General features: G+C 43.2%; 5 protein-coding genes across 5 annotated transcripts; all 5 read left to right on the forward strand.

Annotated features, from left to right (window-relative positions):
* The first annotated feature begins 2,694 nt into the window (after positions 1-2,694).
* On the forward strand, positions 2,695-3,740 carry LOC6538469 (probable palmitoyltransferase ZDHHC24). The gene has a single exon (XM_002098957.3). It carries the CDS (start codon positions 2,795-2,797, stop codon positions 3,701-3,703), a length of 909 nt encoding a protein of 302 aa, XP_002098993.1. The 5' UTR covers positions 2,695-2,794; the 3' UTR covers positions 3,704-3,740.
* Positions 3,741-3,790: 50 nt separating this feature from the next.
* LOC6538470 (probable palmitoyltransferase ZDHHC24) lies at positions 3,791-4,874 on the forward strand. The gene has a single exon (XM_002098958.3). The coding sequence runs from the start codon at positions 3,855-3,857 to the stop codon at positions 4,704-4,706; it is 852 nt and encodes a 283-aa protein (XP_002098994.1). The 5' UTR covers positions 3,791-3,854; the 3' UTR covers positions 4,707-4,874.
* LOC6538471 (probable palmitoyltransferase ZDHHC24) lies at positions 4,872-5,805 on the forward strand. The gene has a single exon (XM_002098959.4). The coding sequence runs from the start codon at positions 4,878-4,880 to the stop codon at positions 5,706-5,708; it is 831 nt and encodes a 276-aa protein (XP_002098995.1). The 5' UTR covers positions 4,872-4,877; the 3' UTR covers positions 5,709-5,805.
* Positions 5,782-6,738, forward strand: LOC6538472 (probable palmitoyltransferase ZDHHC24). The gene has a single exon (XM_002098960.4). The coding sequence runs from the start codon at positions 5,808-5,810 to the stop codon at positions 6,636-6,638; it is 831 nt and encodes a 276-aa protein (XP_002098996.1). The 5' UTR covers positions 5,782-5,807; the 3' UTR covers positions 6,639-6,738.
* A 20-nt stretch (positions 6,739-6,758) lies between these two features.
* Positions 6,759-7,732, forward strand: LOC6538473 (probable palmitoyltransferase ZDHHC24). Its single transcript, XM_002098961.4, has one exon. It carries the CDS (start codon positions 6,764-6,766, stop codon positions 7,664-7,666), a length of 903 nt encoding a protein of 300 aa, XP_002098997.1. The 5' UTR covers positions 6,759-6,763; the 3' UTR covers positions 7,667-7,732.
* Positions 7,733-15,280: the final 7,548 nt, after the last annotated feature.

Genomic DNA, 15,280 nt, shown 5'->3' on the forward strand with positions numbered 1-15,280 from the left:
CATGTTCGTTCCAATTTTTGCACACAGGCACGCTGTGCTGCCACCAAACCCAAACCCAAACCCAAACTCACCTCATGCAAATTGCAAACACATGTCGAAGGCGCAAAACATTGACAAACGAAATGAAAAATTTATGAAAACGAAAATGAAACAACAACATGAGCAGCGAAAAATATGTCGCAACTGGCTACAAAAACGTAGTAACCAAAAATATAAAAAAAAAAAAAAAACATATTTTGCAATGGCGAAATGAAAAAAGTACAATTTTCGTTTCGTTTACGTGAAACTTCCAACTCATTTCGCCCAAATGACAAGCCATTTTGTGTGCCAAGTGCCAAATATTTTACATGCCATCCAGGCAAACATATTTTGGCACCGAAACAACTCAACAAAATGGAGTTCTCGTTGGAAAATATCCACTACGAACGAGCAGAGCAGCTGGCTCGCCTTTGCAAAATCACTCATACGCAACGTTGCCGCCGAGCATTGAACAGCTTCAATTGCCGTTTGATGGTTCATTAAAATTTTGCTTGCTGCATTGGCTCGAAGCAATCGAGCACAATAAATCGAGACCAGGTGCCAACCGAGCACTCTGCTGCAATATCTCCAGAGCAGCTCAAACGTTTTTGGGGCAGGAGGAAGCCCATTTGCCTGGGGCACATATGTTAAATGAATGTTTTGCCGCAAGCTTAGATAAATAGCAAAATAAATTAAAGTGTGCAACTTGGCCTGCACCTTAATTGCCGAGTGTGCTTGAGACTGCAAGGGATCTTAACCTAAAAAAAAAAATATTCCCAAGGTAGAATAATATTAATGGGATACTTGGCACACGTGCGCCAGTACTTACAATCATTACTTATCCCGAAATGGCACAACATTAAATGGAGTACTGAGAAAGCAATGCTATACGCTTGTGACATTCGAAACTGCGCAGATTTTATTTCCCTCCTACAAATTTAAAGCCTTCTTTGTAAGTTAATTCCTCTTAGTGTAAAGTAAATGGGCGTAGTGGCGTATTAGTATTTACAATCATCTTATTTTGGTTTCCGTAATACGTATATTAAGTTGTTCTTTCCTACAAGCAATCCATCCCCAAAGACAGTAACTTTCGAGTGTTAAAGTATCTGCCTTTACCCTGTAACACGCGGTATTTCCCTGTCGATGATATGTGGTTAGATCTTTTGGCTTTCCGCCTTTGGCACTCCACTCTCGCAGGTGCTTTTCCCGGCTCGAGCCACGCACATATCTAATTTTACACATTTTCCAAACTCAATTACATTCCCAGAAGTCGCGCCGTGGGATGTGGCAGATATGGGATAATGGGGGATATATTTATGCGGGTTGCCCCTACCAGGTAATTGCTTGCAAATTACACAGTAATACTCCCCGTCCTAACCCCCGGAAAATAAAAAGCAAGGGAGACAAAAGTGCGAACTCCGAACTGCGAAAAACTTTCCGGCACAGCTGTCTGAATTTGAGAGTCTCCTCTCGTAATGAAATCAAACAAAGACACCGAATGCGAGCTGACTGCCATGGGGGGCAAATCGTCTTAAATTAGCAGCAAAGCTCGGCAATTATGCGAGAAGTTGGCCAAAAGCAGTTGCCAACTCCACGAACCATACTCACTTTTTTTTTGTTTTTGTGTACATAGGTGGAGGTACAGGCAGTAAATGCTAATGACTCCAAGTGCCCGCAGAAAGTCAAAGAAAGAGCTAAGCGAGAGTGGGTGAAAGTCAAGCCACAGGTTGACTGACAAACACATCGACATCGGCGCCGAGTGGCTGCCGGAAATGGCTGCGTCGAATGGCAGCACAAAATGGCTGTTTGTTTGCTTCCGGTCTAGGCCAAAGACGGCAAACACATTTAGCCACGAAGTGAGGAGATTCCCCGCCCCGTCGTCGTACATATTTTATGCAAACGAAAAGCAAACTGCCACTCTCTACTTTACTGCGAAAAGAAAAGAAAACCACCTCTATAGGTGTGCCGTACACTTCAGTGAACTTAAAATGAAAAACCGCGTCCTCACCACCGTTCCACTTGGGCTGGCCGCATTCAAAATGCTTAGTTCATGTTAATAATTCATAAAAATTTATGCGAAATAGACAACATTCGCTGCTGCGGTCTAAACCTGGCCGACAGCTGCCATTTTGCGGTTGGTGGGCTGATGAAGTCGACTTTTGCCAGCTGTTTCCTACATGTATTTTATATGCATTCTCCGTTGTTTTTAGTCTGCTCTTTGTTTACATAACATACAGCTGCTGCAAAATACCATATTTTGCTCATGCTGATGCGCTTGTTCACTCCATTGTTTTATTTTTTATATTTCAATTTATTTTCTGCATATAAGCTTGCATTTATAAGCAAGGTTTCGCCTTTGCTGCAGTGTGAATGAAGTAAAAATATGAGCAACTTTAAGTTTATTTTTTAAAATAATCCATTAAAAACCTAATCTTTCGAAGTGTAGAATTTATTTAGAAGAGATTAAGCTGAAGCAACACATAAGTAAAAATGTTCTTCCCCCACTTTTTAAAATTTTGCCTCATAAGGCTCAATGAAGCCAGCAATTATAAAACGTATTTCGCATTAATCCGCTTAAAAAGGAAAAGAAATTGAAATTGAAAGCACCCACCAAAGTCCACATACAATGTCAGATTTTTCCAATTCACTGAGTGATGCGATTATGCCAGTTAGATAGACATATTTCCAAATCGTGGCAGCTCTGGTGCCCAAAGTCTATTAGGTAACAAACAATATTTTTTTTTGATAAATTTAACAATTTGTCTGTCATTGATAAATGCTTCGATTTCGAGTTACACTAAGATCTGCTTGCGCTTGGGAAAGAAGAATGTGTTTCCGAGCCGAGGAAGTGTTTCATCGATACTTTCAACTGCATCGCATCAAAGTTGTCGGTCTACTTCATCCTCTTTCGGCAATAGTTTTACTTTGTCTGATTGGATTCATGTTTGTATACGAATTATGCTACGTTTTGCCGGCAATAACCGATCCCCATGGGATATGGCACAAATTAAGCTGGTTTATGGGAATTTACACAGTCCTTAATATCTTGGGCAACTGGTGCCTGGGCTTTATGAGCAATACTTCAGTTGAGGGCTTGCCTCTGGATAGACAGCATCCTGTGGTGGGTGAGGCTCACCTGTGGCACTACTGCACCACCTGCCAAAAGGTGGTGCCACCGAGGTCCTGGCACTGCAGACTGTGCAACATCTGCATTCTGAAGCGCGATCACCACTGCACCTTCTTTGCAAACTGCATTGGCCATAAGAATCAGAGGTATTTCCTCGCCTTCTTGTTTCACCTGAGTTTTGGCAGTGGACAGGCGCTCGTCTACAATGGCATTTTGAACTGGAAAAACAATGCCTTTATGGCCTCCGATCCACTGTTGCTAATATCCCGAGATCGAACACAAGATGCTGACTTCAACTGGAAGTACACCATCTCCAGCCTCTTCAAACTGAATTTATTCCTTTTTGTGGTGCCCGTCGGTATGTTCGTCTTTCAAATGATAATGGTCCATCGGAACAGCACATGCTACAAGATACTCGATCGCAGCTATGATGTTGGTTGGAGGAGAAATATGGATATGGTGCTGGGAAAACGGCGTTTCTGGATTTTTTTCTCGCCAACGATCGCAAGTCCTCTTTCTACCGATGGCACACAGTGGCGCCATAATCAGATAGTGTAAATTATTCTTATAAAAACTGTGAATATATGAAAGCAAATAAATTCGAAAATATATAGTCGGGTTGGCCTTTCTTCTTGTGTGACATGTATGTTTCTATTTAGTCTACATTTTGCAATCATTCCAAACAACATAAGTTTTCAAAATCCTAAAAATGTGCTACGTAAATAGATTTTGTCAATACATTGCCAATCGCTGTCCGAGGAGATTTGTGCAGATAGTTCACCCACTTTCGGCATTCGCTGTCTTGAGCTGCATTGCGTTCTTCTTCTGTCTGCAAATGTTTTACATTGCGCCCAAAGTGTTTAACGATTTGGGTTACAAGCTCTACTGGATATTCTTCACCTTCATAACGCACAACATCCTGGGTAACATGCTGGCCTGCTATATGACAAGCTCATCGGTGAACACATTGTCCAAGGATTCCCAATCTCCAGCTCCAGAGGAGGAGCACCTGTGGCACAAGTGCGAAGTCTGTAAGAAACTGAGCCCGCCACGATCCTGGCACTGTGTGTTGTGCAACACCTGCACTTTGAGACGCGACCACCACTGCATATTCATTGGCAATTGCATTGGACACAATAATCAGCGATATTTCTTCTGGTTCACATTTTATTCAACGCTCGGCCTACTCATAAGCTTTGCTACCCTTTGTATGTATGTGCTGCAGAATGGCGGTCACTTCAAGAAGCTATCGTTTATGATTGTGGATTTAATAAGTCAGATTTTTTCCCAACCTCATAGTGGTAATAATTTTGAGACCCTAGTCCTGCTTCTTAATATAAGCGCCAGCTATATGCCTGGCTTTATGTTGGCTTATCAGATGCAGATTTTAAGACAAAACTCGTCGTACTACAAAATCTTCGATTGCACCTACGATCTGGGTTTCCGTAAGAACTGCCAGTCTATTATGGGCCAACGAGGACTCTGGACTTTTGTATCGCCCTTGCTGAAGAGTCCTTTGCCTCACGACGGTGCACGTTGGCAGACGAAGAAGTCGCAATAAATTAACAGACGTCTCATAATAAATTGTAACTTATTATTAAATATAGGAACGACTTTCCTAGCTGTGTACATTTTAACAAGCCAATCGTAACTTATTTGCAACTTTTGTCAAGCTCTGTATCGTTATTGTATCGAAATTCCTACAATTAAACCTGAACTCACAACCCAAGCCATGTGTATTGTAAATGATTGGTGCCGCGAATATGCCAATCTCTATCCCAAAAAGGCCGTGAGCATAGGACATCCATTGTCAGTGATTTTTTTACTGGTGGGCACGGCTTTTTTCTTCACGCTGCAGGTCTTTTATGTGGCGCCCGATGTTCACGATGGTTTTATGTACAAGTTCTTTGTGATATCTGCGATTTTTACCACATACAATATCCTGGCCAACTTGCTGGCCTGCCACCGTACAAGTTCTGCAGTGAAAACTCTGCCCAAGGAGCGGCAAATTCCGGAGCCGGGAAAGGAGCACCTGTGGCACTATTGCGATATCTGCCAGAAACTGATGCCACCAAGATCCTGGCACTGTGCACTGTGTAAGTGCTGCATTCTAAAGCGCGACCATCACTGCATTTTTGCAGCCACTTGCATTGGGCACAATAATCATCGATATTTCTTCTGGTTTACTTTCTATTTGGCATTTGGAATTTTCATGAGCATGCTCACCTTATTTGTTGATGTGGGTAGGAGCGTTTATCTTTTGCACAGAATGAAGGCTGGTTTCGGTAATACAGTAGTCACATTGAGTTACCTTCGTTACGTGTTCTTGATTCTCAATATATTTGCACTCGGATTTCCTGCTCTCATGTTGCGATTTCAAGTGCAGATTCTTAAGTTCAATTCAACCTACTATCAAATTTCCAGTCGCCTTCACGATCTGGGCTTCCGAAAGAATTGCCAACTTATTATGGGTCAGCGGGGACTCTGGACTTTTATATCTCCCTCGCTGAAGAGTCCTTTGCTGCACGATGGAACCCACTGGCAAAATAAGCAATGCTTCTAAATTAAGAAATATATGTGTATCGAAAATTTGTACGTTATGCTTAACTCGTCATTATAACCAAACACAAAAGTATACTGGAAAAATCTATAAAATTAAACAATGTGTTTCATATTGGCTTGCACCAAATACTTGGCTCGGAAAAACCCGAAGGTTTTCGTGAGAATTTCCCATCCGATTGCAGTACTTTTCGTCATCTTGACCACCTTCTTTTTTGTGGGGCTGCAAATGTTTTACGTGATGCCACAATTGTTTGATGTCGGAGGAATGATGTACAAGCTCGGCTGGCTACTGGCCATCTTTATAATGTACAATATCTTTGGCAATATGGTGGCCTGCCACATTACAAACACTTCGGTGGAGAGTCTGCCAAAGGATCGGCAAGTTCCGGAATCGGGAGAGGAGCAACTGTGGCACTACTGCGATATTTGCGAAAAACTAATGCCTCCAAGATCCTGGCACTGTATCTTGTGCAAGTGCTGCATTCTGAAGCGGGACAGCCACTGCCTGTTCACTGCCAGTTGCATTGGACACAATAATCAGAGATACTTTTTCTGGTGCACTTTCTTTATGGCATTGGGAACTGGCGTTGCATGGGCAACCCATACTATTGCCACCATGAAGTATTTCATTTATTCGGATCTGAATACGGACAACTTACCTCCATTTTGGCTTATCTTCACTCTAATTCTCAATACTTATACACTGGCAGCACCTGTATCTTCGGTGATTTTGCAAATATCGGCACTTGGACATAATGGCCCTTTGCACGACTTGAACAGTGATAACCTCGATATAGCCTTATGGGAGAATTTCAAAATGATTTTGGGCAAGAAAGTCTTGTGGACCTTCCTCTCACCCACCGTTAAGAGTCCTTTGGCCCACGATGGTACCCAGTGGAAGATAAAAGAGTCTGACATCAGCGAGTATTGAAAATCCTTCTTACCCATTATATTATAAAAACATAGAAAACGTTTACATGATATAACAACCTTTTAAATTCTCATCATAGTGTTCACACCATTCACATAAATTTGAGTTTTTCGTATTTTTGATTAATGAAAATTTCCCATGAATTTATACATCGTCGAGGCACTATGGAATCAGTGGATCAAGTGGAGACCATCAGCGTCCCAAAACGTGTTGTTAAGAGCAGAAAATCGTGGGCAGATATCTTGGCCGTTTCACTGAATGTCTGCATAATCCTGTTCTTCTACTTCTTCGAAACTTTCTACGTAATGCCACAGTTTTTGGGATGGTTCGGACAGGCGGTTCATTTTTTGCTGACCACTTGGATTGCCTATAATATTCTGGGAAACTTATGGCTGTGCACCAAGACATTGAGCACTGTGGACTCTCTGCCGCCGGAAGTGCAGCAACCGATGGAAGGTGAGGAGCACCTGTGGCACTTTTGCAACATATGCCAAAGGACAGTGCCGCCAAGGTCCTGGCACTGCCAGACGTGCAATGCGTGCATTCTGAAACGCGATCATCACTGCAATTTTGTGGGCAACTGCGTGGGGCACAATAATCAGCGATACTTCATATGGTTCTCATTTCACGCGGCCATCGGTAGCGGAGTGGCTTTGTTTGATAACTTCTTGTTGGCCCATAAGCATGGTATTGGATTTTTCGATTTAATCACCGCCAATTTGATTATTTATAATGCGTTTATGAATCCTGGTACACAGGACTTTGTGATTTTCTATCGAATAATCAGTGTCTTAGGTGTCAACATATTCGCCGTTCTGTTTCCAGCAGCTCTGTTCTGCTCTCAAGTGGTGACTGTTCGCAATAACTCGGTAATGAACAATTATTGTGATCGCACTTATGATCTTGGAATCAAGAATAACTTGACTCTGATCCTTGGAAGTCGTCGACTGTGGACTTTCCTATCACCAAATATCAAAAGTCCACTGCCCCACAATGGCACCCAATGGAAATCGAAACGTGCCGTCTAGTCCAAAATTTGATATCTATTCATTCTTGTCCACTGAGATTATATTGTATTATGCCATGCCACGCAATCGTGTCTTTCACTTCATTTAATTTTGCTAATTGCCATGGAAAAACCAGTGGGTGGTGGTTGTGGACAGGAATCTGCCACGTGTCCTAGTTCATCTGATGCCATCTGTGGGGCTTAGCAAAAGTTATTTTTGGCAGATTTTCCAGGAATATTCTGAGTAATGATTCCTGGCATTTGGCATAAGGTAGTATAAGAATAAGAATAAGAAATGTAATGGACTATAAATAATGTGAAATTTAGAAAACTGAATGCAGACAAAACACAATTTGTTTGCGCATGGAAAAATGAAAACCAGTCGCCCAGATAGGGAGTCCTTAATGCAAACCTTAAACTCTCCACATTTGCATAAATCTTCGGCCACGAAAATCGCTGAGGAGTACATTCTGCCCACCGAAATCAACCTCAAATCTGTCCATGGCTTGTGACACCTTCTGCCGCAAGTCGAAAACACTTGTCAAGTGTCGGAAAAAGCTGAAATCCGTTTTGAAAAATGAAAGCGGCTAGAACAACAGCACCGGTATAGACAATTCCAATGGGTGCCCAGCCCAGGGGGGCTGTGGAAATGGGGAGAATTAATGACGGCGCATGCCAGTGACAAGCCCCAAAACATGGAATCAAAGTCCATGAGTGGGCGTTTCCGTGTTTCGGTGCATGAAAAATGTTCGAGGTGCGAAATCTGCTGCGGGGTCTAAACAACATAATTGCCAAATAAAAAAGTCGCCGCCGGCTCAAACCGCCTGACCATTAATCAAAACTGCCTGAAAAATGAGCAAAACCATTTGAGAGGAGTCATGGAGATGCCCAGATGCCTTTGGCCTTAAGCGGGAATGTCCCCCCGGTCCACTGAGAAATGGCATTGTCAACACTTTTTGGGCCAATCGGAAAGGGCGGCGATTCTCCGTCAGCGACATTTGTTCCGGCTATCGCTTATTGCGACGCTCATATCTAAGTTCCCGATTCCGATTTCGATTCTCATTCCGGCATTGCCCTCGACTCCTCCGGACGACTGATGTCTGATGACCTCTGATTCCTGATTGCAGCGCACTCAATTGGGTGACTTCCTCCCAAAAAAGCAAAAAACCAGCAAAAGTGGAGGAGAAACATAACAGCTGATACGTGTGCCTGGCCTTAAAGATGTAACCAAGACCGCAAAGCAGTTTACCACACAACTCGGAAGACTAGTAATCATACGCCGCATTTGCCTTCCCCTCGAGAGTGGGAATTTAGAGGAGAGCAGCCTGTCCTGGCATCTGTTGTGGATATTTGAATGTGCCATCAAGGAGGTCCATGGAATACGTTGGCATGGCAGCAGGCGGAATGAGTTCAGATATTCGATGTGGGTTTGAGGAACTTTAACTGCGGGCCCAACTCCAATGGAGACATGGAACTAAGTCCTTTGGTCCTCTCACACACAGATAGCAACCACTGCCAGAAGCCGGGTGCCGGGTGCCGGGTGCCGGGTTTGCTAACTGGTTGGCCAACTGTAAATGTCTCTCAACCCAACAACCCAAATGTTAAAACTCAGCATCGTCCTGTGTGCAGGACTAGAATTTACCGCTAGGCATTTGCGAGTGCTCAAAGGACAAAGGGGTTATTTTTCCTAGGAGCAGGGGTAGAAGGAGCTGGAATGACACAGGATCATGGGGGTCATTGTAATCATAACGGCGGCTCTCCTCGCAAAAGGAAAACTTAGAATGCTCGCTAAAGAGGCGCCAAATTAGTCATGGCTTAAATACACGCTGTGTCAGCAATTCTAAACAATTTCATATGGAAATTAAATCATTTCAGCCCTGACCAGTAGCAATTTTACTCCCAAATTTCCAGATTTTTTGGCAATCTAGCGAAAGCAATCGAGTGAAGCGGTTTTTTCTGCAGATTTTCACACAGAATTTTCGCTGCTCGCTGAGCAGCTGACTGCGCTGCTGCTGCTCTGCCATGGATGTGATTTTTCTCTGCTAGTTCGCTGCTTTTCCGCTGCTTTTCCTCTGTTTTTCCCATGCTTTTCCGCTGCCTTTGGATGATGGACAAATGGCATTGCCAAGTGAGCAGCTAAGCAGCGACAGTTTTTATGATTTTTCGGTTTCGGCGCGTTTTCCTTTTGTTTGCTTGGCAATTATTTCCCCTGACGGGAAAAGTGGACTCTAATGTTACTATAGCCATCTCTTTCGCTGCTGCCTTTTATGTTAACTCACCCCAATTTTCCACAGTGCCACAATTGTCGCATTCTTTGTTATTTTCTGGACGGGGGCGCATACGAATGAGTTTGTCATATTTTCTTTGAAATTCGAGAACTTCTTTGGTGGCATTCTCAACATTTGCATACATTTCATGTGGCTTGCACTTAGTTTCATGTACATGCATATATGTTTCACTGTTTCTCTCGGTCTTTGGGTCTTTGGGTAATTTCATTTGCACGAGAAGTGCCTCACCTTTTGCCATTCAGTATTTCTTGCCTTTATTTGCATTTTCCTGTACCGTGACCCCTTGATATTATTCCTACCACCCATTTATTTGCCCGGCACTTCACACGATGCCACTTTCCCATTTCCCATTTCGCATTTTCCACATCGCACTTTCCACCACCCCCTCGCACGTACGCACATTCACTTTCCCACCCCCTTCCCCTGTTTGCTCCTCTTTGTGGTCATTTAACTGATGTTTCTATCTCGTCCAGACTTCCTTTGTCTCCGTCTCGCTTACACAATCGCCCCATCTCGCTTGCTCTCGGCATGCGGCCTTTTCTGGGCAGCAAACGGCAAATGCTGAAATCGTGCGAAAAATTAAATAAATGACCAGCTCTCGATTTGCCCATTCCCATTTGGATCGGGTTCGCCTTTATTTCCATCTTATTTATGGCTTTAATGTGCTATAATTCTGCATTGATTTCCATTTACCTTTTAAATTTATAGCCCAAGGGCACCTGAGCAGCGTTAGTCGCTTGAATATTTGATATTTCCTTTAAGGACGTTATCAATCGAAGCTTGGCCCCATTTCATTTATGACTTTATTGGTTAACTTTCGAGTTACACTGAATAATGAAATGGATTTGGCTTATTTAAGGTGAAAGGTAGCAGAAATTCGATAGTTTGGACTTTGCCAAGTATATGTAGGGCTACATTCTTAACCCCTTTTGCATTTTTCAAGCATCTCGTTTTGCATTCAGCAGCAAATTGGCCAACAGCCTTGCTGCTTGCAGTCCGAAATTGCCTTTCATAGCGTCAATTCCATCAGCAATTTCCGCGCCAATTAAAAAATTGTTGCAACTGCCCGTTTTCGTTTCGTTTTCTGGCCCTTGGCATTATTCGCCACTTTTCCATGCCGAGCACGCACTGAATTGGGCGGCGAAATGGTGGGAAAATTCCAAAAGGGTGTGTGGAAAATGCGTGGAGGGGGCGGAGGAGGGGGTGTATTTTCAAGCGAGGAATTGCGAATGAGCTTCATTGGGATCGCCATTCTTTCTTTTTGTTGTTCATCATAAATAAATACTGTTAATTTTTCAATTGTTCGCTTGGGCGCTTAACGCCCTCCGCTCTCCGCTTTCCCTGCCCCCACGCTTTTCCGCCCCTCACCTACGAAAGCGTGGCACGTGTGCAATGCCATGCACATGATGGAGGCTTCTCCCGGAAAATTTCTGCCTGGAAAATCCGATTCACCATATGCCGGAGTCAAAATATGTGCTGTCCGGAAGTTTTGGCTACGTGGCGACGAAGATTGACAGACGAGACAATCACTACACTAAAATAACTCTCTACTGAATACTGGAAAAAGGTTATTTTATCACAGAGGCAAAACAAAATAATACTAATGATAAATTCCTACATTGTCTTAGATGTTTTCTATGCGATTTAAGCTAGGTTCTATTCGAAATATAACAATAAAAACATATTTCTTTTGATAAACGCTTTCTTGCTTAAAAATTGTAATTATATAGCTTGTAAGTTAAAAATAACTTTCTAAGATTAAAGCGCTACAATTCGTGCTGTGTACGAGCAATAAAGTTGACAGTTTTCCATCAGACGGGGACGTGACAGCTTGGAGGAGGAACAGAGCTGAAGGCCAAGGATCGAGAAGCCCGAATTGCGGAGCAGGACGGCGGAAGAAGTCCTGGAGGGCACGTGGTGTTGTCTGGACGACGGAAAAGTTGGAACCGGCGTCGCAACCGGATATAAAACAGTTTTGCCTGTTTGCTGGAATGTCCTGTCCCAATATGCAATATACAATATCCAAATATGCCACACACACACACACACACACACATATACACACAGATACACACACGCACACATGCCAGCAACAGCTGTCACACTGGGAAGGTTGATCTCCTACTCGCGCTTATCGCTGCAGAACGGAACTTGATGAGCAAAAGCCATTTTAATTTCAAACGCTCCCGCCTCGACTTAATATAAATCTGTCAGCCATGACAAGGCACATCTGTCAGCTTCCCCCACCGATTGGAATGCCTAATCGAAGTAAAATGGAATCACATAAACGCGGCAATGCGCCCGAAGGATCTCGAACGCAGGGCAAGGAGCAGCGACCTTAGCGAGGTCCTTGTGCCAACGGGAAGTGAAAGCTGTTCGAATGAAAGGGAATCAGCCTTTGGCTAAAGTAACACGCTGAAAAGGATGAAAGGTTAGGGGCTAATATGGAAAATATTGGGGAGACTAAAAAAAATGGAAACTCAGGAATTCTTTCCAATATTGCACCGTAGTAAACTTTATACAAAACAGCTTGTTTATTTAAGATGCTATTTAAATGCAATTTTAAAAATATCTTTATTTATTTTGGTAAATATTTGAGATATTCTTTCAGAAGTTTTAAGCATCATTTTTAAGCACATAGTACGCAGTAGACATTTTCCTCTTAGCATTTATTTAAAGCCCAATAAAGGATTTTCAGCCATTAAGCTTCAAGAAGCTTAAATGTTCGCTGCACACATGTATGCGTACAATTGCATTACAGAAATAAATCAAAGGGCCTTAAAATATATCCAATCAATAGTCGTTTGTAACGCACACCAATAAATGCGAAAAACCATTTAAATAATTTCGCACTCGTGCCGGTAATCCGCAAATGAAAATTAGCCCTGGCCAAAAAAAAAAAAAAAGAAACAATTTGCATATTAAACAAATAAAATTATCAAATGAAATAATCGAAATGCAAATAACCAAACAATTTTTGGTTGAAATATTGGTCGTTTCGTTTCATTGTTTTATGTTCGCACTTTATTTTGCAGTAATTTTGGGATGGAGTGGTAATTAATTAGTTCGCAAATCCCTTTGACCTTTTGCCGTAGGTCGAGTTGTCTTGAGTTGAAACTTCCTTCTCCCCTCGTGTTTCCAACCCCCTTACAACCACACAGCTACACACACACTCGAACGAAATGTATCTGCTTGCCAAGAGGTGGAGAAATTAATTTACGAGGTGAAACTTATTTGCGAAACCCTTTTTGCGCTCTAACGGTTCAGTGGGTGGTGGCCAGTGGGTGGTGACTTGAAGGCCAGCGGGCGGCGGCAGTCCATTGAAGCGTTTAAATTGCTGTCAACAAAAGGCAAACAAATAAATAAAAGCCAACAGCCGAGGGCTGCGTGGGCGGTGGGCGCTGAACGTGGACTGCAAAGTGACAAAGTGGGCGGACCGCACGACAAATATGTCTACAAATGGACGACAACCAAGGGGCAAGGACATGGCATTGGGGGAAGCACGGGGAGATCTGGCCAAAATTAACGGATTGGGGAGCATCTGAAAGGAAGACCCTCAAATGACCCAAAACAGCCAAGGCGAAACGTGCGCCAAGTGAAATGATTAACACATTCTGTAAACACAGAGAAGAAAACTTGTCTTAAAACATTTCACAGTATCCACAAAAGTAACTGATAATAATAATAGTTAAAATAATAATCAAAATATTATTTGATAGAAAGATAGTTGTTTACAGTTCGTGCGGACTGTTTTCTTACTGTGTAGAATACCGCACTGCAGGAATGCTGTTAACTAAGATCTCGTGAGTGTCGCAATAAATGCAAGCTACTAACCGCAGATAGCGACAGGCTTTAATTACAAGCTAGTTTGGGGGAAATGGGAAATTCCGCCCCCTGCCCCAAGGTCAATGGGAAATCTGTGAGCAGCATCAATCGAGCAGCTCCATCCGTCCGACAAACATGACAGCCACTCAAATGGCATATAAGCAGGGAAGGATTCCAAGGATGCGAGAAACGGCAGTGGGGCAGGATTGGAAAACACACGGAGGACACGCAAGAAAATGGTACCAAAGGTTGCCCAAGACGAAGGAATAAACTGAATATATGCATCGCCTGACTTTCGCATGCGGAAATACTCTTTCTGCTTAATAATAAAAAAAAGATTTGATCGGAAAAATGTTTGTTAATTAACCGAAAAGAGAAATAAGTCTACAGCTTTTTGCCACTCAAGGACAGAAAAATTATTTATACAGTAACCAGCCCAATGGCATCCCAAAGTGGCACAACTCTAGCACTTAATCGTCTTGAAGTTCTCTCAGCACGAAAATGGCAAACATGTGGCAAGGCCAACGCAGGTGGGCGGTGGGTGTACCTTTCTTTTTTATGGGTTTTCGGCCAAGGACTCTGCAATCGAGTTAACCGACGACTATAAATAGACGAGCATGGGGCATGCATGCAAATGGGCAAACAAAAAAAAAAAAGGCAAGCGCTAAAAGCGGAATCCACTCATCAATAATGCATTCCGCATTGAATCAGATACAACAGCAGATTGAGATACAAAGGCAGATGGAGATTGGATGCTGGAGATGGCGATGGGCAACGGAGAGTTGACATTGATATGTCAACTAATCCGGCAGCACTTTCGTTTGGCGACCTGAGGTCACCTCTTTGCCGCTCACCTCCCCCCCACTCCACCTCCCCCACTTGCTGAGCTGGGTCCAATTGCCCAGTTTTCTCTTGGCGCCGAGTGGCCGGCAGGACATAATCGCTTGTTGATCCTTTATAAATACCGGGCGAGGACAGCAGCTGCCGCAACATCCTGCCCAAAAGTGAGTGACTACGGGACTGAGTGGCTGAGTGTTTCGAGTGTCGGGCCAGCGGGTGACATAATCAAATCAATAATTTATGAGTCCACTTCGCTGTAAGCGGATTTACATTGGCCAACACTTGGTCGAGCTCCCTGGGGGATCAGAAACTTTTTGGCCACTTGCCGCTGAAAGGGAATCGGCAACTGATATCAATTAGGTGGAAAGTGATAAGTTCGCTGCTTGTTTGTTTGTCTATTTGCCTAACTTTTGACTGGTCCTTGGGGATGGGCCACGACTACTATTTCGAAGAGCTCTGATAATAATGGTGCGCACACTCGGTTCAACTGGAGATAATAGTACCAGGACACCAGACACCACCAGAAAAGGATAACAGCACCGGCAAAGAACGGCAAAAGCAAGCTGTTACCGTGAGGGGAAATAATTGCAAAACAAACAACAGAAATGCGGGATGAAACCGAAAAATCATAAAAACCATCGCTGCTTAGCTGCTCACTTGGCGATGCCACTTGTCCATCATCC

Source organism: Drosophila yakuba, chromosome 3R (assembly GCF_016746365.2).
Source record: "Drosophila yakuba strain Tai18E2 chromosome 3R, Prin_Dyak_Tai18E2_2.1, whole genome shotgun sequence".
Lineage (NCBI taxonomy): Eukaryota > Metazoa > Arthropoda > Insecta > Diptera > Drosophilidae > Drosophila > Drosophila yakuba.

Coding starts and splice junctions, on each gene's coding strand:
- LOC6538472 (XM_002098960.4), top strand. CDS start 5,808: ATGTGTTTCATATTGGCTTGCACCAAATACTTGGCTCGGAAAAACCCG.
- LOC6538473 (XM_002098961.4), top strand. CDS start 6,764: ATGAAAATTTCCCATGAATTTATACATCGTCGAGGCACTATGGAATCA.
- LOC6538469 (XM_002098957.3), top strand. CDS start 2,795: ATGCTTCGATTTCGAGTTACACTAAGATCTGCTTGCGCTTGGGAAAGA.
- LOC6538470 (XM_002098958.3), top strand. CDS start 3,855: ATGTGCTACGTAAATAGATTTTGTCAATACATTGCCAATCGCTGTCCG.
- LOC6538471 (XM_002098959.4), top strand. CDS start 4,878: ATGTGTATTGTAAATGATTGGTGCCGCGAATATGCCAATCTCTATCCC.